The following is a 19645-nucleotide window of genomic DNA, read 5'->3' as shown; positions in this document are numbered from 1 at the left end:
ACCACTGTGCTCAACTCGGCTGAATGAAGGAAGGGGCGGTTTCCCAGCTCTAGCTTTGTCCCAAGTAACAAGGTTGGAGAAAAGCAAAACGGTCCTGAATTCCACTCCCTGGCCTCTGCCAAAACCTGGATTCCTAGAGAAAGCACATTTCTTGGTTTCTCTTACAATCCCCAGTCGGGTGTAGGTGGAAGGGAAGCAGCACGCCCGTCCCCCACACAGATGCCATAAGTGTGCCCCCAAGGAGACATGTGCACAGACACCAAGATCCAAGCTCATGGGCACATCTGAACACCTGAGCACATGCCATGCATGGGCCCCTAGGGATACACGTATACACATGCCCTTACCCAGGCCCATGTCCACACATGAAACCATGCACACACATGTGCATGGGCCCCCAGAGTTGTACATGCACAGACAGTGAGGCCCAGGACTGTGGGCACACCTGCACCCATCCACACACACACAGGCACATTTATACAGGGCCCATGGACCAATATGCACCTGTGTACACACACATTTATGGGTGCCCGGGGTACGCATGCACAGACATCACAGTCCAGGCTCCTGGGCACTTGTGAGTCCATACAAACACAGATGTGCCTTCACGAACCCCCCCAGGGGACATGAGCACAGACGGCCAGGCCCAGGCCGATGGAAATAACTCCAGCCATGCCTACACACATGCCCAGGCCCAGGCTCTCAGCGGTACGTGCTTACTGACACCCAGGCCCAGCCCCATGTGTGCACCTGGTCAATCACACTGGCAAATGCACCGGCACCCGGGGTATACAAGCACAGACACTACACACACAAGCCTGGGCCAATGGGCTCCTCTGTACCTGTGCACTTACACACAGCCACGCATGTGCACCCTAGGGTACGCCCATACACACACAGACACAAACACTCAGGCTTGTGCCCATGGTAATAGGGGTTTGAACACGAAATCTCCTGCATAAGCACATCCCAGTGTGTGTACACTATTGCTATTCACAAGCACCCTGATCAGGGTACAGGCCCCCGTGTCCCTGCTGGGCTCATCTGCACCCTAGCATCTCCACAGGTGCACACTCGCACCTGTGTAATGCACGTACACACCTGCACCCAAACCAGCAAAGCCTGAATGCACATGCATGTACCACATATGTGTGCACGTGTGAACACTGTAAATGTGCACACACAGACATAAGCACACCAGGCACGCATGCAAATAATTTCACACATGCTGGAATGCACACTGTGCACACACACCTCCATGTGGGTGTGCACACCCAATCACCCTTGGAAGCTTTCAATCACCAACTCTGCCTGGCTGGTAATTGCTTTCAGCTCCTGCGTCTGGCAGAACCTTCTTGTGAGATGCGGTCTGTGATCTATGATCCACCCCAGCTTTCCCCAGCCCCTGCCACCTAGAGAGATTCAGACATTTGTCCCTAACCTTGGGCTGCCACCAAGCCTGAGACGACACCATTACAGCTACTCTCCCAAACCACGGCACCAGTGCCTCTGAACTGCATACGTGTTATGTGGGAGAACAGCCTGGCGTGAACCAGGTTTGGGTGGGGCTTTAGAAGGAGGCTTAGGGCGGTTCTGAAAACTCCCCAAACAATTCTTTTTAAAAAAATTTTTTTATTACCCCCAACAATTCTTACTCATCTTGCAGTGTGGCTGAGGAGGTCCTGTGGATACAGCCCCCAGAATCCGATCTGTGGGAGTGCTGTGGATTTCACCCTGCGTTTCTCTGGCTACACATCCCCTCTCTGAGCTTCAGAGCCCCGTTCAACTAGACAGGGAGACCGTGCTGAATTTTCGTTCTTTCACTTGAATGCCCGCTGTCCTCAGACATGGCCGAAATGAGTCTCCTGGAGTCAGATCTGAAACTGAGAGGCAAAGTATTCGTTTGCTCAATGTATTAGGGCTGCCATAACAAAATACCACTGACTGGGTGGCTTAAACAACAGACACATTTCCTCAAAGTTCTGGAGGCTGGAAGTCCAAGATCAAGGTGCCATTCGAGTTGGTTTCTGGTGAGGCATCTCTTCCTGGCTTGCAGATGGCCACCTTCTCACTGTGTCCTCACATGGCCTTTCCTTTGTGCACGTATGCATGGAAAGAGCTCGCTGGTGTCTCTTCCTCTTCTTATAAGACCCCCCAGTCCTATTGGATTAGGACCAACTCCTATGACCTCATTCCTCATTTAATTATGACCTCCTTAAAGCCCCCATCTTCAAAAACAGTCACATTGAGCGTTAGGCCTTCAACACATGAATCTGTAGGGGGACACAATTCAGGTCCTAACAGTCAACAAACAAAGCGCTACCTTGAGCTGTGGCAGGATGGCTACGGCTCCTCCTTTTCCTCAGATGCGTTCCTGAGACGTGTCTGTGCAGAAACCAGATGGAGAGGAGGAGTAACAACAGGCACGATCACAGCCCGTCCTGTAGCCATAGAATTCCTTACTGCTTGCAAAGTACTGCACTTAAAAAAAAGTCATATTTACTGAGGTATATTTTACATACAGTAAAATGTCTCCTTTGTAGCATACAGTTCTCTGAGGCTTGACAAACGAAACTAGTTGGTTAACTGCCACTAGTAGGAGAGAAGTTCTCTCACTTCAAAATAGTTCTTTGTGTGGCCACGCTGAAGTCAGCCCCTCCCTCCACCCCTAACCCCTCCCTGGCAACCACTGATCTGTGTGCTATCCCCCCAGTTTTGCTTTTTTCCAGAACGCCATATAGGTGGAATCGGACAGTATGTAGTCTTGTTATTCAGGCTCCTAGTGCATCTGAGGGTCATCTATGTTGGATGCATCAGTAGTTTGCTTTTCATTGCTGAGTAGTAAGTGAGGATGTATCAGTTTCTTTCTTTATTTGCCAGCAGTTGAAAGACACGTGGGTTGTTTCCAGGTTGGGGTGATTGCAAACAAAGCTGTTACGGATATTTGTGTATAGGTTTTTGTATAAACATAAGTTTTCATTTTCTTGGATAAATACCTATGAGTGGGATTGCTGGGTTGTGTGGTAGGTGTATGCTTCACTTTATAAGAAACTGCCAAACTGTTTTCCAAAGTAACTTAACCATTTAACATCCCTACCAGCACCATAGGAGAGTTTCAGCCTCATCAACACTTAGTATGGTCAGTCTTTTTAAGTTTCACCATTCTAATAAGTGTATAATGATATCTCATTGTGGTTTTAATTTGCATTTCTCTAATGATTAATGATGTTGAGCGTCTTGTCACATGTTTCTTTTTTTTTAAAATTCAAAGTTGGAGAATTCCCTGGTGGTCCAGTGGTTAGGGCTCTGCACTTCCACTGCAGGGAGCACGGGTTCAATCCCTGGTGGGGGAACTAAGATCCTACATGCTGTGCAGCATGGCCAATAAATAAAATAGGCTTTAAAAAAATTGAAAGTTGTTTCCTCTCCTAACCCATGAGCATCCATCCAGCTGCCTGTCAACTGTTAAGATGCATGACTGCCGTCATAAACGCCCATATATACCAGAGACTGACTGACCTTGACATCTTCAGGGTAACACATTTGCCTTTGCTTAAAACTTCTTGCTCCCTGCGTTGTAGCCAGTACCTCTCTTGACACCTTTATATAAAAGATCTCCAAAATTTGCACCCCAAGCAAGCCATCCATGGATAAAAAACGTGTACCCAGGATCAAAAAGTTGGCCCGGACAGGTCAAGGATTCAAGTCCACCCCTTCAACTTTCAGCTTAGTGCCTACATAGTGCTTAACTTCCTGCATAGTGCCTGTTTGCCCATGGATACAGCATTAAGCTTGTGCTTTAAGACCCCAGCAGCGGTTCTCATCCCTTTGGTACACAACTGTCCACCAGAAGCCATCAAAAGCCACATTGCATTCATGCCTGGCACCCATGCCAAGAGCTGTCTCGTACCTTCTAAAGACCTCACATGTTTATTTGCCATCTGTATTTCCTCTTTGGTGCAGTATCTGTTCAAATCTCTTGCCCATTTTTTAATTGGGTTGTTGGTTTTCTTATTATTGAATTGTGGGAATTCTTTATATATTCTGGATACTGGTCCTTTGTCAGGTAATGCATTTTGAAAATATTTTCTCCCAGCCTGTGGCTCATCCTTTCACTTTTGCATTATACATTTATATCTATTATTTTGATTCATTTATACTTTCAGCAAGTATTTATTAAGTGTGCCATGCACTGCTCTAGGTACTAAAAACACAGAAGAGAACACAACAGGCACAAACACCTGTCTTCAGGGACCTCCCATGCTCAGTATTATTCAATAGGCAATGGAAAACACTAAACTAACATGTTGGATATTCTACTTGTCCCCTCACCCCCGGCAATCCATTCTCCCTCCTTCCCCGTCCTGCCCTGTGTCCCCGTGTGGACTTCATCAGCCATGCTCTGCCCCACCTGGCTTCCAGCTGGGTTGGCCAATGAGAGACCCCGGTAGGTGACTGGACAACACAAGGACAGAGAAAGCCAGGTGTTCACTGGCTGGGGCTGGGTTCCAGCTTCTCCTGGGTTTCGGGAACACTGTTCCCTTTCCTGCCCCTTCAGGCCTAGGAATGGTGGCAGCACCCCTCTGATGCCAGTCCCTGGGTAGCTCAGCAACCTTACTGGTTTCCTGAACTCTCTGCACCTCTGTAATGGTCCCTTCATTCAGGTCTCTTCGAAATTCCACCTGTGTGTGCTTTGTGTCCCTCCACCCCCACTGCAGGGCCCTGGCTGACTCAACAAGTAGATATATAATATACTATTAGGATGTACTAAGTGCTATGAAGAAAAACAAAGCAGGATGCAGGGATACAGAGGTGCTATTTTGGATAGTCAGGGAAGGCTTCCTAAGGAGATGATCTTTAAGCAGAGAAAAGAAAACGAAGGGGGAAGCCATGAAACTGTGAACGATGTACATATCTTGGGACGAGTGTTCAAGCAGAGGGGAAACAGCAGGCGCATAGGCCCTGAAGTGGGAATAATGCTTTGGTGTGTTTGAGGAACATCAAGGAGGCTAGTGTGGTTGGAGAGAATAGGTGAGTAGAGATGCTGGAGAGATTGGCAGGGCAAGAATTATTATACTCATCTGCCAAAGGCGGAAACCCAGGGCCCAGGGAAAGGCAAGGCTGGCCTGAGGTCCCACAGTGAGGTCATCTTCATTCAATCCCCATGACTTCTCCCCAATATATCCTGTGTTTCTGGGGAACAGGAGGAGGGCTACCATATGCCCCAGAGAGAATGTACAGCCCCCTGGGGAGGCCTGTCAAGTGCTTATGGTCCTGGCTCCTGGGGCCCCTGCCCTCCATGGCTCAGCCTGATCTCTGGTCTGACTTAAGGACTCCAGTCTGTCCTCACAGCAGCCAGAGGGTCCTTTTACAACCCAAGTCAGCCCACGGCTCTGCTCAGACCCCTGCTCTGAGATCTCTCTCAGAAAAAAAGCCAAAGTCCTCCCCGTGGCCAGAGAGGCCCTACAGAACCAGGCCCCGTAACCTCTCCGACCTCACCTCCTGCCACTCGCGCCTCGCTCACTCTACTCCCGCTCCACTGGTCTCCTCACTCTACCTCAAATGTGCCAGGTATGCTCCTGCCTCAGGGCCTTTGCACAGGCTTTCCCCCTTTGTCTGGATTACTCTTTCTCTAGATGTAACCCCTCCTGGGGTCACACTGACTGGTGTATGGATCCTCCCAGGGTCACATAGCCTGGGGTGTGGCCACTCCTGGGATCAAACAGATGACGGTGTAGACATTCATGAGGTCACTAGATTTGGGTGTAAGCAATCCTGGGGTCACACTGATTGGGATGTGGACCTCCTGGGGTCACACACTCGGGTGTGGAGGCTCTAGGGGGTCACACAGCCTGGTGTGTGGTCACGCAGGATGGGGCGTGGCCACTCCTGAAGTCTCATGGGCTGGGATGTGTTCTCCTAGATTCCTACAGATTGGTGGGTGGACACTCCTGGAGTCACATGGACTATGATCTGGTACCTTCTCACACAGGCTCAACTTCGGGCACCATCAGAGTCACAAACTTTGGGGTGTGGACCACAGGCTGGGACAACGACATGACTGAGGACACATACACTGGGGAGCCACTGTAGTCAAAGGACTGTGGCGTGGACACTGCTGGAGTATCACAGGCAGGCGTGTCCATGCCCCAGTGTATGGAACACCAGGAGGACCCCCAGTCAGCCTGTGTTTATCCAGAAGGAGACCTCTGTAGTCATGCTGCTTGCCGTGTGCCCTCTGCTGGGATCACACCAACCGCAGCAGAGATGCCTCTCAGGACAGGCAGATGGGGGTGGACAGTGGTGTGATCACACCGAATTTGCTGTGGGCATTCCTCTAGTCACACTGAATGGGTCACAGACACTGGAGCGTGGAGACTCCTTTGGTCACACAGATGGGGGGTATCCTCCCCTGGGTCACCCAGACTGGTGTGTAGACCCACCAGCAGCCACAGGCATGGGACTTTCATACTCCTGTGGTCACCCTGATGGGAGCACACCCTCCTGAGGCCACAGGCACTGGGTACAGACACGCTGTGCCAGCAACTGTGGGGTCTGGACAATACTGGGTCACATACACTCGAGATTGGACATTGCTTCTGTCACAGGAACTTAGGTGTGGACATTCCTGGGCCACGGAGACTGGAGTGTGGACACCTCTGTGATCACACAGTTTGAGATGAGCACACTCACGGTGCCACTCAGACTGTGCTGTGGAACCTCCCAAAGTCACCCAGACTAAGCCGTTGCCACTTCTGGACTCTGACTGTGGGGTGGACACTCCTGGGGGTCACAAAGGCTGGGCTGTGGACATTTCTGTAGTCAAACATTGGGATGTGGACACAGCCAGGGTAAAACCCACCGGACTCATCTGGGGTCACAAAGACAAGGGGAGGACATGTTTGTGGTCACACGCACTCAAGTGTAGACACCCCTCTGCTCACCTTGTTTGGGATGTGGACGCTTGTGGCATCACGCAGACCGGAGTTCAGCTACTCCTAGGGTGACAGGGATGACGTAGTAAATGAGCCTGTGGGGCCACAGAGACTGAGGTGGGGACACTCCTCGCTCCCACACAGGGTAGAAAGCTCTGGAGTTGCAGGCTGGGGAGTGACACCCTGGTGGTCACAGAACCCAGAGCATAGAGACTTCACTGATCACACAGCCAAGGGTGTACCGTCCTAGGGACACGTGGACTGGGTGGTGGCCACTCCTGTGGTCACACAGAAAGCTGATCATCCTGGGGTCATGCAGACTATTGTGTAGACCCTTCTGGAGAAACACAGGCTGACTGTGGGTGCTCCTGGGGTTACATACACTGGGGTGTGGACACTCCTGGTGTTTCAAGCGCTGAGGAATGATCACTCCTAGGGGACACTGACTGGCAGGTGGAAAGGCAAGAGTGACAGACTGGGGTGTAAACAAACAATGCTTTCGCAACACAGACCAGGGGTGTGCTTCCCTCAGGACACACATTGGCGTCTGGAGACTCCTGGGGTCAGACAGAGGGGGGGGACATTTCTATGGTGACAAAACCTGACATATGACATTGGTGAGGTCACCCAGACTGGGACGTGGGCACTGCTGCTGACTGACATACTTTGCAGTGGGCACCCCTGTGGTCAAATAGACTGGAGTTTTTACAACACTGCGGTCAGAAGCTTTGGGATATGCACGCTTATGGGGTCACACAGACTATATTTTGATTACTCCAGGTGTCACACAGACTGGAGTGTATACCCTCCTGTGGTGACACAGACTACACTGCAGACACCCTTGGGGGGTGACAATGACTGAGGTGTGGTAACCCTGGGGGTTACAGCGATAGGGGAATGGACACCCATTGTTGTTACACAGTCTTAGCAATTGACAAACCTGCAGTCATCTGACCAGGGCGTGTACACTTTGGGGGTAACACAGGCTGTGTTGCGGAAAGCCTGGGGTCACAAAGGCTGGAGAATAAACATTCCTGTCATCACAGACTGGGGTGGAAACACTCCAGGAGTCACTCAGACTAAAGTAAGTACCCCACTGGGGACACACGGGCTGGGACGGATGTACCTCTGGTTACAAACTGACTTTGGTGTGGAAAATTCTGGGTTCACACTGAGGGGCGTGGACACTCCTGGAGTCGCAAGACTAGGGCCGCACAGGTGGAGAGTGGGCACTCCCGAGCTCAGACAGCAGGCCTAGGCCGGGTGGGCCCCTCCTCGGCCACACACTTGGGGGTGTGGACTCCACTGGTTTGCACAGACTGGGAATTAGACACTGCTCTGTCAGAGACTTTCGGTGTATACTTCTGACGTTACACAGATGGGGGTGGACACCAGGGACACACAGCCCGAGGTGAGTATGCCCACAGGGTCCCAAAGGCTGGTGTGTTTACGCTCCTGGGAATTGAGACGAGGATACTCCTGGGATTATACAAACTGGGCTGTCCACACTCCTGGGGCGTCACTGACTGTAGTGTGGACACTGCTGAATTTACATGGTGATGGGTGTGGACACACCACCTTTTGTGTGGATACTTCTGTTTTACATTCCTGGAGTCACACAGACTGGGGTGTGGACATTCCTGTGGTCATACTGACGTGGGTGATAAGACTCCTGGGTTAACAAGCTGTGGTGTGGGCCCCCTGGGGCTAGACTCAGTATGGACACTCCCAGGGTCTCAAAGTCAGGTACAGAAACACCTGGGGTCACAGACTGGGATGTCAGTAGTCCTGAGGTCAATGGATGGTGTGTGGACAAAGAACAGTGATTTTCTAAAGATAAGCGAGTAAGCTGCGGAAACCGGGTCTGCCCATGTAGCTGGTGTTTGTCAGCTCCTGTTTGCTAAAATATAGAAATTCAGGACTGCAGTCATGGCAGACTTTCTGATATTCCTTTAAGAGAGGGGTTCTTAACGTAAAAAATTTGTTCTGGGGAGTTCCCTGGTGGCCTAGTGGTTAGGATTCTGGGCTTTCACTGCCGTGGTCTGGGTTCAATCCCTGATCAGGGAACTGAGATCCCACAAGCCACGCAGCACAGCTAAAAAAAAAAAAAATTTGTCTGGGGAACCCTTTGGCATCTGATCTGATCAAGTCTGTGGACCCCTTCACAGAGTATTTTTGAAAGCATGCGTGTGCATGTGCATACACACACACACACACACACACACACACACACACACACATACACTCAAATACACAGGATTATGGAAACTAAATAAACAGCATGGAGGTTCCTCAAAAAATTAAATAGAACTACCATATGATCCAGTATTCCCCGTATCCCAAATATATACTTCTGGGTATATATCCAAAGGAGATGGAATCACTGCCTCAAAGAGCTATCTGCACCCCAATGTTCATTGCAGTATTATCCACAATAGCGAAGATGTGGAAACAACCTAGGGATCTGTTGACAGATGAATGAATAAAGAAAATGTGGTATATGCATATGATAGAATATTATTCAGCCATAAAAAAAGGAAACGCGCCATTTGTGACTACGTGGACAGACCTTGAGGGTATTATGCTAAATGAAATTAGTCAGAGAAACACAAATACTGTGTGATCTCACTTATATGTGGAATCTAAAAATGGGTGAAGGTGGTCAAAAGGTACAACACTTCTAGTTATAAATAAGTCCTGGGGATGTAATATACAGCATAGTGACTATACTTATCAATATTATATTGTATACTTGAAAGTTGCTAAGAGAGCAAATCTTAAAACTTCCCATCACAAGAAAAAAAAACTGTAACTATGTGAGGTGACAGATGTTAATTAAACCCATGGTAGTCATCTTGCAATATACACATATATCAAATCATTATGTTGTACACTTCCAACTTATACATTATATCAATTATATTTCAATAAAACTAGAAAAATAGTTACCATGTTAAAATGAAACAACATTGGGATGCTATATGAACTTTTTTTTATTAATTCATCAAATTTTAAGATCTTATTCAAAGTAGTGACCAATGTGAACAATATTTTAAGATGCCTGCAACGACTGTAACATAACATAAAAAAGTAACTGTGATTTGTATTGGTGGAAGTTGCAGGCACTGCTTTTACTACTGTGATTTGATGCCAGCATTCAGATCCGGGAGTATAGCTAAAATTTCACTTATATTAGTGAAAATAAAGATGTAATGTTTCCCTCCATCAAATCCATACATAACCCTGACTTCTACCCAGGTTAAGAACCCCCGCTCTCAGGGTAAATTCTGGACATAATCAGGACACGGCTGGAAAGATTTAGAGAAGAGGCAAGACCCCAGTCAAGAATCCCCTCTGCAGTGCAGACGGACATTCCGTGATGCTTCTTTCCTCGCTGTGTTCCTGGTGGTTGCTGCAGGTTCCCACTCGGAGCTTGTATGTTCAGGACCGGTTGATGAGATATTTGAAAACAAGTTCATCAACTCAAGTTCTGGTTTTCCTGACAGCAAACAGCTTCCGAGTCCTTATCAGATTGCCAGCTAACTAAAGGTCAAAGTAAAAGGAAGTTTTAAACCAAAATGTTTCCCCACTGTCTTCTACTATAATCACTGTTTGCTCAGCTACTAACATTTTTTTGAAGTTTTCCCCTTTACTTTCATTGTGAACCATAACACACAGAAAAATGCATAAAACATATAACGTTCATTCTCTTTGTTGTGTAGCTCTCCACTGCGAATAAACCAGGATTTAACGATCCATTCTACAGCTGATGGATATTTGGGCTGTATCTAGTCTGGGGGTACTACAAATAGTGCTGGCTAGGAACATTCTAGTACTCACTTCTTAGGAGTGGAACTGGCACACATGCAGCTTTAGCAGATAATGCCTCACAATTTTCCAGTGGCTACACCATTATATGCTGCCATGGGCGTCTTCAAGAGTTCCAATTGCTGCACATCCTTCCAGACGCTTAGTATTGTCAATCTTTTTAATTCTAGCCTGCATTTCCCTGATGAGCAGCTTTTCATGTGCTTACTGGCCATTCTCATATTTTCTTTTCCTTACTGATTTATAGCAGTTTTTTAAATATCAAGGATACTATATATAGGGATTATAAATCTCTCTTCCCATTGTGATTTGCCATTTCATTTTTTAAAAGATGTCTTTTTTACTTCTTATTTTAATGGAAGACTTGGTCTGAATAACCTGCAAAGCCACTGCCAGACAGGGATGTCCTCTGATGTGGTATCCTGAGGATGAGAAGCCCTCCAGCACTGATAGGTTTAGCCCAGACTGTTCCAGGCAAACTGGCTCCTCACTGCTCCCTCACATACCAGGCAAGGTTCCACCTCAGGGCCTTTGTATTTGCTATTTCCTCTCCCTGGAATGCTCTTCCCCTAGATAAACACACGATTCCCTCCTTCATCTTCTTCAGGTCTCTGCTCAAACATTACCTCAGTGAGACCTTCCATGATAACCTTTTTAAAAACTGCAAACTGCCATCCCCTAGAATTCTTGATCTCTTTACCCTGCTTTAAAAATTTCTTCATACCCCATATTACTTTTACATTTTATGTGTGTGTGTGTGTGTGTGTGTGTGTGTGTATACATATATAGAGAGATCAAGATAAATAGTTTGTGTATGTGTGGGTGGAAACTCCTGCATTTAGACTGTGTTATTGCTTATCACCTCTTTCCCAAACTAGAAGCTCTGAGGGCCAGGATATTTGCCTGTGTTGTTCCCCCTCTATCTTCAAACCTAGAACAATGCCCAGCACACAGCATGTGCTCAATAAATGTTTACCGAGTGCCTCAATATGTAAAATCCTTAAAGCAGTTCCTGGCACATAAGATCAGGTGTTTTAGTAAAGGTTTGCTGACTGAAATCTTACCAGTTGATGTAAAAGTTTCAAAGGTGAAATTTTACTCAGTTTTTTCTTAAAGGTGCCATTTACTCAAATTCTTAGACAAAAAGGCAAATTTACCTTAACATCTTAAGGCGAACGGTTCATTTCACTGTCTTCCACCTACCCAAGAAAAAAGAAGGGACTCAGATACTTGGTTAAGCTTTTCCGTTCACTGTACTTGGTTTTACCCATTGATTTTTATAGCTATTGGGAGGCAGGGAAGAGAAGTTTGTCCCAGAAACCATGTGATTTGGGGCAGAAGGAGGCACACGAGGAGGGGGTCACTGTGGGCACAGAGAAAGGGCATTAAGGGCTCTGGGCCCATGTTTCCAGACCTCAGAGGCCAGCAGGGTGTGGCGCTGTGGGGCGGCCAGGGACTGGGGCAACGTGTCCACTGTGCTGATGGGGCAGTCCTGGGGGCGGACCTCCTTGGCCAGCCGCCCCTTCTTCTTCAAGGTGCAGGCCTCCTGGTACGGTGGTGAGATGGGGGGCTGCGTGGGCGGAGTATACTTGTATTCTGAGCCGTCCTCTAGCTGCAGGGACACATGTCGGCAGGGGGTGGTGAGGACCTGGGAACCTAGGACAGCACCCCCCATCCACCCACTGTTGGCTGGGCGCTTACATCCAGTGGGTAACTGCGGTCCGAATCATAGGCGCTCAGGTCCCCACAGGTCACAAATGGTACAATGATGCGGGTGGGACCATCTAATTGGTTGAAATCTGGATCTGACAAGCAGGGAGAGATGAGGCAGGACAGGGCTGGGGTGTCTGGGACCAGTCGTGACTCAGGCTGCACCCAGGATGGGTACCGAGGCCTCCCCAATGTATCCACCAGCTACTCTTGCCCTCCTTTATCAGAAATCCTTCATTTGGTTCAGATCACTTCCTCAGGGAAGCCCTCCATGATCACCTGTTCTAAAACACACCACCCCCCGCAACCCACTTTTCTCCGATTGCACTTATGCCCACCTGCCATATACTGTCTGGACTTTGTCTCACTCAAGTGTGCCTGCCACAAGAGCCGCTCTGTGCTTTTTCCCTCTAGGGGCCAGTCTGAAGGCCCTCACAGGATGAAATTCCCACACAGGGGTGGGGTTTCCACCTGGGGCGTGACTGAGTCTTCTTAGTCTAGAATCTCCGCAAGCAAGTGGAGTCTCCCTTGGGGTAGGACGCAGGATCCTCCCAAGACAGAATTTTCACCAGGTCCAAGAGTTACCACTAGGCCACTGGGCTAAAGATCCTCCTGGAACAAAATATCCATACAGGGGTGGAATTTCCAGAGGGTGGGGCTGAGGATCCTTTTGGGACAGAATTCCCCTAAGGGGCAGAGTTTCCACCAGGGGGTGGGGCTGAGGGCCCTCCTGGAACATAAACTCCATTGGTGGACAGACTCTCCCCAGGGATGGGGCCCAGGGCTCTGGCTCTCACCGTAAGAGTGGTCCAGCAGGGGTTTGGTCAGGTCCGGCAGGAAGCCCTCAGGGGGGTCATAACCCTTACAGACAGCAAAGGCCTCTGTGGGGATAAGGTAGAGTGAGGGGCGACTGCCACCACCACCCTGTGCGGATGGGTCCCTGAGATGCGCACCCCCCAGCCTGGCCCCTCCACCCCACTGACCAATGCTGGAGTTCCGGCTGCTCTTGGGCTTGGCACAGAGCACGGTGGAGAAGAAGACACGCAGCTGACTGTAGATCAGTGTCACATCCCGGCCTCGGAAGATCTGCAGGGTGGGGAGGCAGAGATGGAGGCATGAAGATGACCTTTGGAGACCCCTCTCTACCCCCTACCAGGTTCCCCGAGCCTTACCTTGGCCACAAAGCAGCCCCCTGGCTTCAAGACATGTGTAGCAATGTTCAGAGCCTATAGGCAGGACAGATGGCTAAGGGTGAGGTGGAGACAGCCAGGAGGGGGCCAAACCGAGGCAGGGGCAGCCAGGGTTACTCACGGCTAGGAGGAGCTGGGCCTGCATATACTCATCAACATCATGGAGGCCGGTTACTGCAGCAAGAGAATAGTGTTAGGGGGCCATCCAGTCTAGCTATGCTCCCATTCTAACCTCCCAGAGGTTAGAGCACTAAAAACATTTCCTAGGCTCTCTTACTGCTAAGGTTCTGCATGCAAATACTATCTGCCAACTAGATGCGTACTCTGAGCTCCTAACCCTTAGGCACTCATTTTCATTCTCAAAACAACCTCAGGCGCGAATACTGTTATCATCATTTCTATCTCCAGTCCAGACTGTTCCTCTTAACTCCAGACTCAGATCAGAATGAACATCTCAGACTCAATACATCCAAAAACAAACTCCCGATCTCCCTGCCCAAACCTGCTCCTCCCATCATCTTTCCCATCTCATCTGATCCTTCCAGTTGTTCAAGCCAAAAACCTTCGAGTTACCTTTGACACACACCCACCCACCACTCTCTCCTCACACCCACATTTAAGCCATTAGCAAATCTTCTCAACTCCACCTGGACGACTGCAGCGGCCTCCCCTCCCCAGGTCTCACCCCTCACACTGCTCACAGCAGCCAGAGGGATCCTGTCACAACCCAAGTCAGGCACGGCCCTCCTCTGCTCACAACCCTCTCATGGTTTTCCCCACGCTCTCATCTCAGTGAAGAAGCCAAAGTCACCACTGTGGCCCAGAAAGATCCACACAAGGATCTGTTCTCACCTCCTACAACTCTCCTGCTCACTCACTCCAATCCAGCCACACTGATCTCGCTATTCCTCACACATGCCAAGCACCCTCCTACCTCAGGGCCTTTACATAGGCCAATTCCTTTACCTGGATTGTTCTTCCTCCAGACGTGCCCCTGGCCCATTCCCATGACTCCTTTAGGTTTTTGTGCTAAAGCCAATGAGGCCTTCCAAGCTTTATTTAAAATTCCTACAGGTACTCCCCTCTTCCCTCTCCTTTTCATTGACATCCCCATGGTACCTATCACCTTTTGACAGGCTACATAGCTCAATCACTTGTTTCTCTTCTGTCTGCTCCCACTAGAACACCAGCTCTATAAGGTCAGAGATTAGTAGAATTTTATTCACAAATATTTTCCCAACATGTACAACAGTGCCTGACACAAAACAGGTGCTCAGTAAATGTGCTGAATGGATGGATGGCTAACTGACTGAAAAAAAAAAAGAAAAAGAGTGAACACTAAGATGGAATTGGACAGTTGCAGAGAGGTGAGCAATAAGAAGATGAAAGGGTGGACAAAACCCAAATGGTAGAGTATGGGGAGGGAGAAGACAGAGGCAGAGAATAGGAAACAGAAGTAGGGAGAAGTTGCTAGACGTAGGAACAGCTGACAGTGGAGAGGAGAGGCAGTAAAAGAAGCCAACAGAGGCGGGACATACAGAGAAGGACACACATAGGGCCCCCGCCTGGCCCCCCAATCCCTGCTGTTTACCATCAGGAGCCCCGTCGCACACCACTAGGTCGGCGGGGCAGCCCTCAAAGTGCTGGATGATCTCCTTGGCAGTGGACAGCTATGGAAGAGAGGGAGGATGAGTGGCCCCAAGGCACCCCCTCCACAGCCCTCTAACCCCACCTGCCCTTGGCCCTGGCCCGCAGCCCCTGGGTCAGCCAAATTCTCAGGCTTTGCCTAAGACCAGGCTCCATCTCTGGGATCATTTTTTGCTGTCTCCCTGTGATGACGACAGGCTGGCTCTGTTTCTCTGCTGTTACACTCTCTTGGGTTCTCTCGGTTACTCTATCTCTGTCTGTCTTTCTCAGTCTGTTTGTCTTTCTCTTTCTCTCTTCCACTTGCCGTAGCCCCCAGGTTGGGGGGCCTTTGCCAAGGATACACCCCAACACCCCAAGCCATGCTCTCACCTGGGTGATATCCCCCTGGATCTGTAACACACCTGGTAGTGGAGCCATAGCCTGAAGATCCACGGCCACGACGTGGCCGGACCCCTGGCCCCTGTGGACAACACGGTCCATGTCAGCCCAGTTATCACTCCTGGTCCACCCTCCATCTAACCTGCCCTCCCACCCTCCCATCTGGGACTCCACACTCACCCAATCTTCTGGCTCAGCACCTGGCTCCAGCTGCCCGGGGCCGCACACAGGTCAACTGCCCGCGTCACACCTGAGCACACACAGGAAGGTGTAGTGGTCAGCTGCACCCACCTCTCCAACCTGGGACCCTGCAAAGTTCACCCCTTTCCCCTGGGCAGCACTCGTATCTGTCTGCTGCCTAGATGCCCAGCTCCTTTCGCGTACCTGCCCATCTTCCTGCCTGGCCCCTGCCCCATAGACCCTCCAAGTCAGCCCACCTACCACAGGGAGCTCTGTAGACCTAGCCCACTTGTCTATTCCCTTCGCCCACGCCATCCCCCAGTGACTCGCCCGCCAAGTGGGGACCTTGGAAGAGTTGGAATTCCTCGTCAAGTTGTAGCAGCTTGAAGGCACTGCGGGCACGCCAGCCATTCTCCTTGGCTAGGCGGTAGTAGACATCCCGCTTGTCCTTTGACGTCCGTCCCATCTCACACACTGTTTGCCCAGGGACCTGCCAACAGCAAGCTGACGCCGCCCTATATCAGTAAGTGGGCCATCACCTACCTCTGCAGGGCAGCGAGAACCACAAAAACTAAACCGGGCTCATCTGACCCGTGTGACAGCTCACTCAACAGGTGGGAAGGCTGGAGCCCAGTCACTAACCCCAATGACCTCACTGAGCCTGAAGGACCCCGCCACTGAGCTCTCAGGCTCCATCACTAACCCCACAGATCTCCCCCAAAGAGCCCACAAACCCAACCCTTATCTCATAGATGACCTATTACTGACCCTGTCCACCTCCCACTCACACACCACATATTAAACCCCACTATCAACCCTTCTCTGCCCACCTTATCCCCAATAACATCTCACTGTCTTCCCAGCTCTCCTCATTGCCCCTAGAGTCATACAGCCCTACTAGCCCCCCATTAATCCCTTGCTTTCACCCCATTATCCTCATACTACCTCACTGCACTCCCCACCTCCTTCATCTCTCTCCCCTGAAGAGATTAGGCCCCCAATAATTCCTTTATTACTACATCTTTATCACCACCCCCCCATTAATGCCTGGAGAATCATGGCCTATTAGTCCCCCATCGAGCTCTCAATTACTATGATTTATCAGTCCCCATTAACCTGGCCCTCCAACTGATCCTTCATAGATCACACCACTAGCCCCCCTGTAACCCTTCCCTACCACACATTCATGTTAATCCCTGATAATCATACATCAGTTCCACAGTCTCCCCTCACTGCCCACCTTTCTCCCCACCCAACAATCACTTGATGATCACACCCAACAGCTTACTATTACCCCCTCTTTGCTCACTCTGCTCCTATTAATTCTTCAATGATCATACCATCATCACCCACTAAAATCTTTTGATTACAACACCCCTTCAGCCTCTCATTCTCTCTTCTTTGATCACTACTCCCATTAGTTCCTTGATCATGACTTTTACCGGCCTCTATTATTCCCTCCACAGCCGCACCATTATCCTTTCAATCACTATGCCCCACCACTCTTTATTAACCCGTTGAATATCATACCTCCATCAGTCCCTCAAGGATCACACTCCTACCTGCCTCCCATTATCTTCTAGTTGCCCACTCTACCATCCCCTCATTAATTAACGAACACATCCCACTGGCCCCCTTGAACACATCGACTAAAACACGCCTTTTAGCCCTCACTGATTCCCCAATAACACTCCCACCAGACCTCTATTACACCCACGCAGCCCACCAAACCTCCACACCCACCCATTAACAGCCCTCTGGCTACACCGCCGGTCCCTCCTCATCATTACCTGAAAGCCCAAGTCCCCACTGGGACCACAAGACCGGCTCCGCCGGTATCTGGACCTCTGCGCCCCCCGCCCACCCCCAGACCATCCCGCATGAGTGGGCCCCTTCTCCAGACAAACCTTGGGTCTGGAGCCTACCTGGTGCCAGCTGCCCGGACTACGCAGCTGCAGCGCCGAGGGCGAACTTGCCTCCTTCCCTCACCGGCGGGACAGCGCAGGCATGCCTCAACCGTCTTGGCCGGGACCCAAGTCCTCCGCGCCCCAGGGCCTACCTTAAACTTTCGGAGTGGGGAGAAGCGGAACGAAGGAGGCCGGTCCTCAAGCAGCCCGAGCCTCGGCGAGAGCGCAAACCGGTGAGAAGTCGTAGGGCTTCAGTTTGTATTCTTAGTTGATCCGAATGTCTGTCGCGCATGCCTAAGGGCGACCGGAGCGTGGAAAGCCTGTCATCGTGGGACGCGGTGACTCGCGCGAAGCGGGGACCCGACCTGATCGTACCACGTGAGTTCCGGCATCTCGCGCCGACGTAGCCGGTCGGGCGAACTGCCGTTCCCAGCATGCAACGGGCGCGAGTAAAGCCGCCGAAGTCGCGCAAGGCATGGCCGAAACGTCGCGAGGCACGAGAACTGACTTTGTTCTTTTGTTACAAGGCGAAAATCGACGTACTCTCCGCCCCTCCCTTCTTGTACAATAGTATTCCTTGAGCCTGTGGACTACATTTCCCAAGATACAACGCGCACGGCGGCACGTATTTATTTTTCGCGCGCCGCGAAGTGCAATTACCTCTGGCGTAGCGAATTTGAGAGGAAGGAGAGTGCGTTAATTAAGTGCGCGAGCGCGCAGAAGCTGCTCGGCTGCAATTTCAAATCCCACTTCTGCTAATTGATAGCGCCTTCTGACTGTTACCGTCTCAAAACTGCGGTTTCTTCTTCTGTAAAATGGGGGTAACAAGTAGTACAGACTCCACAGAGAGAGTCATTGGCAGGATTAAATAGGTGTAGTTCCGCACACTGTCTGTAATTCTGTGTTCTTCAAACACTTTTAACTCGGACCTAGAAAAAAAGACTGCATCTCGACCCAGTGCACAAGCAAATATAGTAATGGAAACATTTATTATAGCGTTTACCATGTGCCAGGCACTCTTCTGAGTGCTCTCAGTGGTGTGCTGGTAAATGGTTAACAATCAGCTCTTTAGGTGGAGAGGGAGAGGAAGCCCTGATTTCTAACATTTGCCAGTTTCCATGGTTTACATACTATCATCTTGTCAGATTTCAACTTACCAAGGTGTAGTCACGGAACACAGAGTCTGGAAGAGATGCACTAGTGCACCATTGTGTATTATTTCTACAGTACAATTAAACTAGGGATGAATGATCTCAGGAGCATAGAAATAATGAAATGTAGTAAAATAATAATTAAGAAGTGATGAGTTTTGAGTATTTATCACCTTTTAAAATCTAATTTAGTTAATTATAAGTTTACATAATTTCATTTTTAATAATAGCTGTGTTTTCCCCAGTTTACAGATGAGGAAAAGGAGACAAAGGAGAATATATATATATATATTAGATGTGTAAACATATGTCATTTACTGCATATGTGATGATATAGAAATATATAGTGATGTCTAATATTTACTAGTATGTAAATTATATATTAGCAAATAAATATAATAAATATAAATATGTCATTATGTGGAAATATATAATATATATTTATGCTTTTTGTATAGTTTATGTATAAAATATACATATCTGATATAAATGTATATGCTGATATATATATATATAAATCTGCTAGTATCTATATATATCTACTTACTAAAGTACTAAATGTAAATATACTATTAAGTATATAAATATGTTATGTCAGGTGGTGATAAAAGCTATGAAGGATAATAAAGGAGGGTGAAAGGATTGGAGAGTAACAGGCGTTGAATTGCTATTTTAGACAGTGTGGTCAGGGAAGGCTTTCTGACGAGGTGACATTTGAG

General features: G+C 49.2%; 1 protein-coding gene across 18 annotated transcripts; it reads right to left on the bottom strand.

The window, feature by feature from the left end:
- Window positions 1–1436: 1436 nt before the first annotated feature.
- FTSJ1 (FtsJ RNA 2'-O-methyltransferase 1) lies at window positions 1437–18205 on the bottom strand. Of its 18 annotated transcripts, none has more exons than XR_014239476.1 (16): window positions 17928–18205; window positions 16214–16383; window positions 15869–15938; window positions 15680–15770; window positions 15255–15333; window positions 13785–13837; window positions 13646–13699; window positions 13457–13559; window positions 13271–13354; window positions 12465–12568; window positions 12178–12375; window positions 11921–11962; window positions 9250–9399; window positions 6945–6998; window positions 2324–2481; window positions 1437–1883 (listed from the first exon to the last, which is right to left on the bottom strand). XR_014239476.1 is itself a non-coding variant. In XM_082376322.1 (13 exons), the coding sequence occupies exons 1-12, from the start codon at window positions 18065–18067 to the stop codon at window positions 11930–11932; spliced, it is 1179 nt and encodes a 392-aa protein (XP_082232448.1). In that variant the 5' UTR covers window positions 18068–18204; the 3' UTR covers window positions 9911–10478; window positions 11921–11929. The 18 variants fall into 18 exon arrangements, 10 of the variants coding, with proteins under 10 accessions (XP_082232448.1, XP_082232449.1, XP_082232450.1 ...); XR_014239477.1 differs by having other exon boundaries at window positions 1438–1883; window positions 2324–2476; XR_014239478.1 differs by having other exon boundaries at window positions 1440–1883; window positions 2324–2441.
- Between the last annotated feature and the right edge of the window lie 1440 nt (window positions 18206–19645).

This window comes from Balaenoptera borealis, assembly GCF_965194805.1.
Source record: "Balaenoptera borealis genome assembly, chromosome: X".
NCBI lineage: Eukaryota > Metazoa > Chordata > Mammalia > Artiodactyla > Balaenopteridae > Balaenoptera > Balaenoptera borealis.
This window is presented reverse-complemented; position numbering and strand designations above follow the sequence as displayed.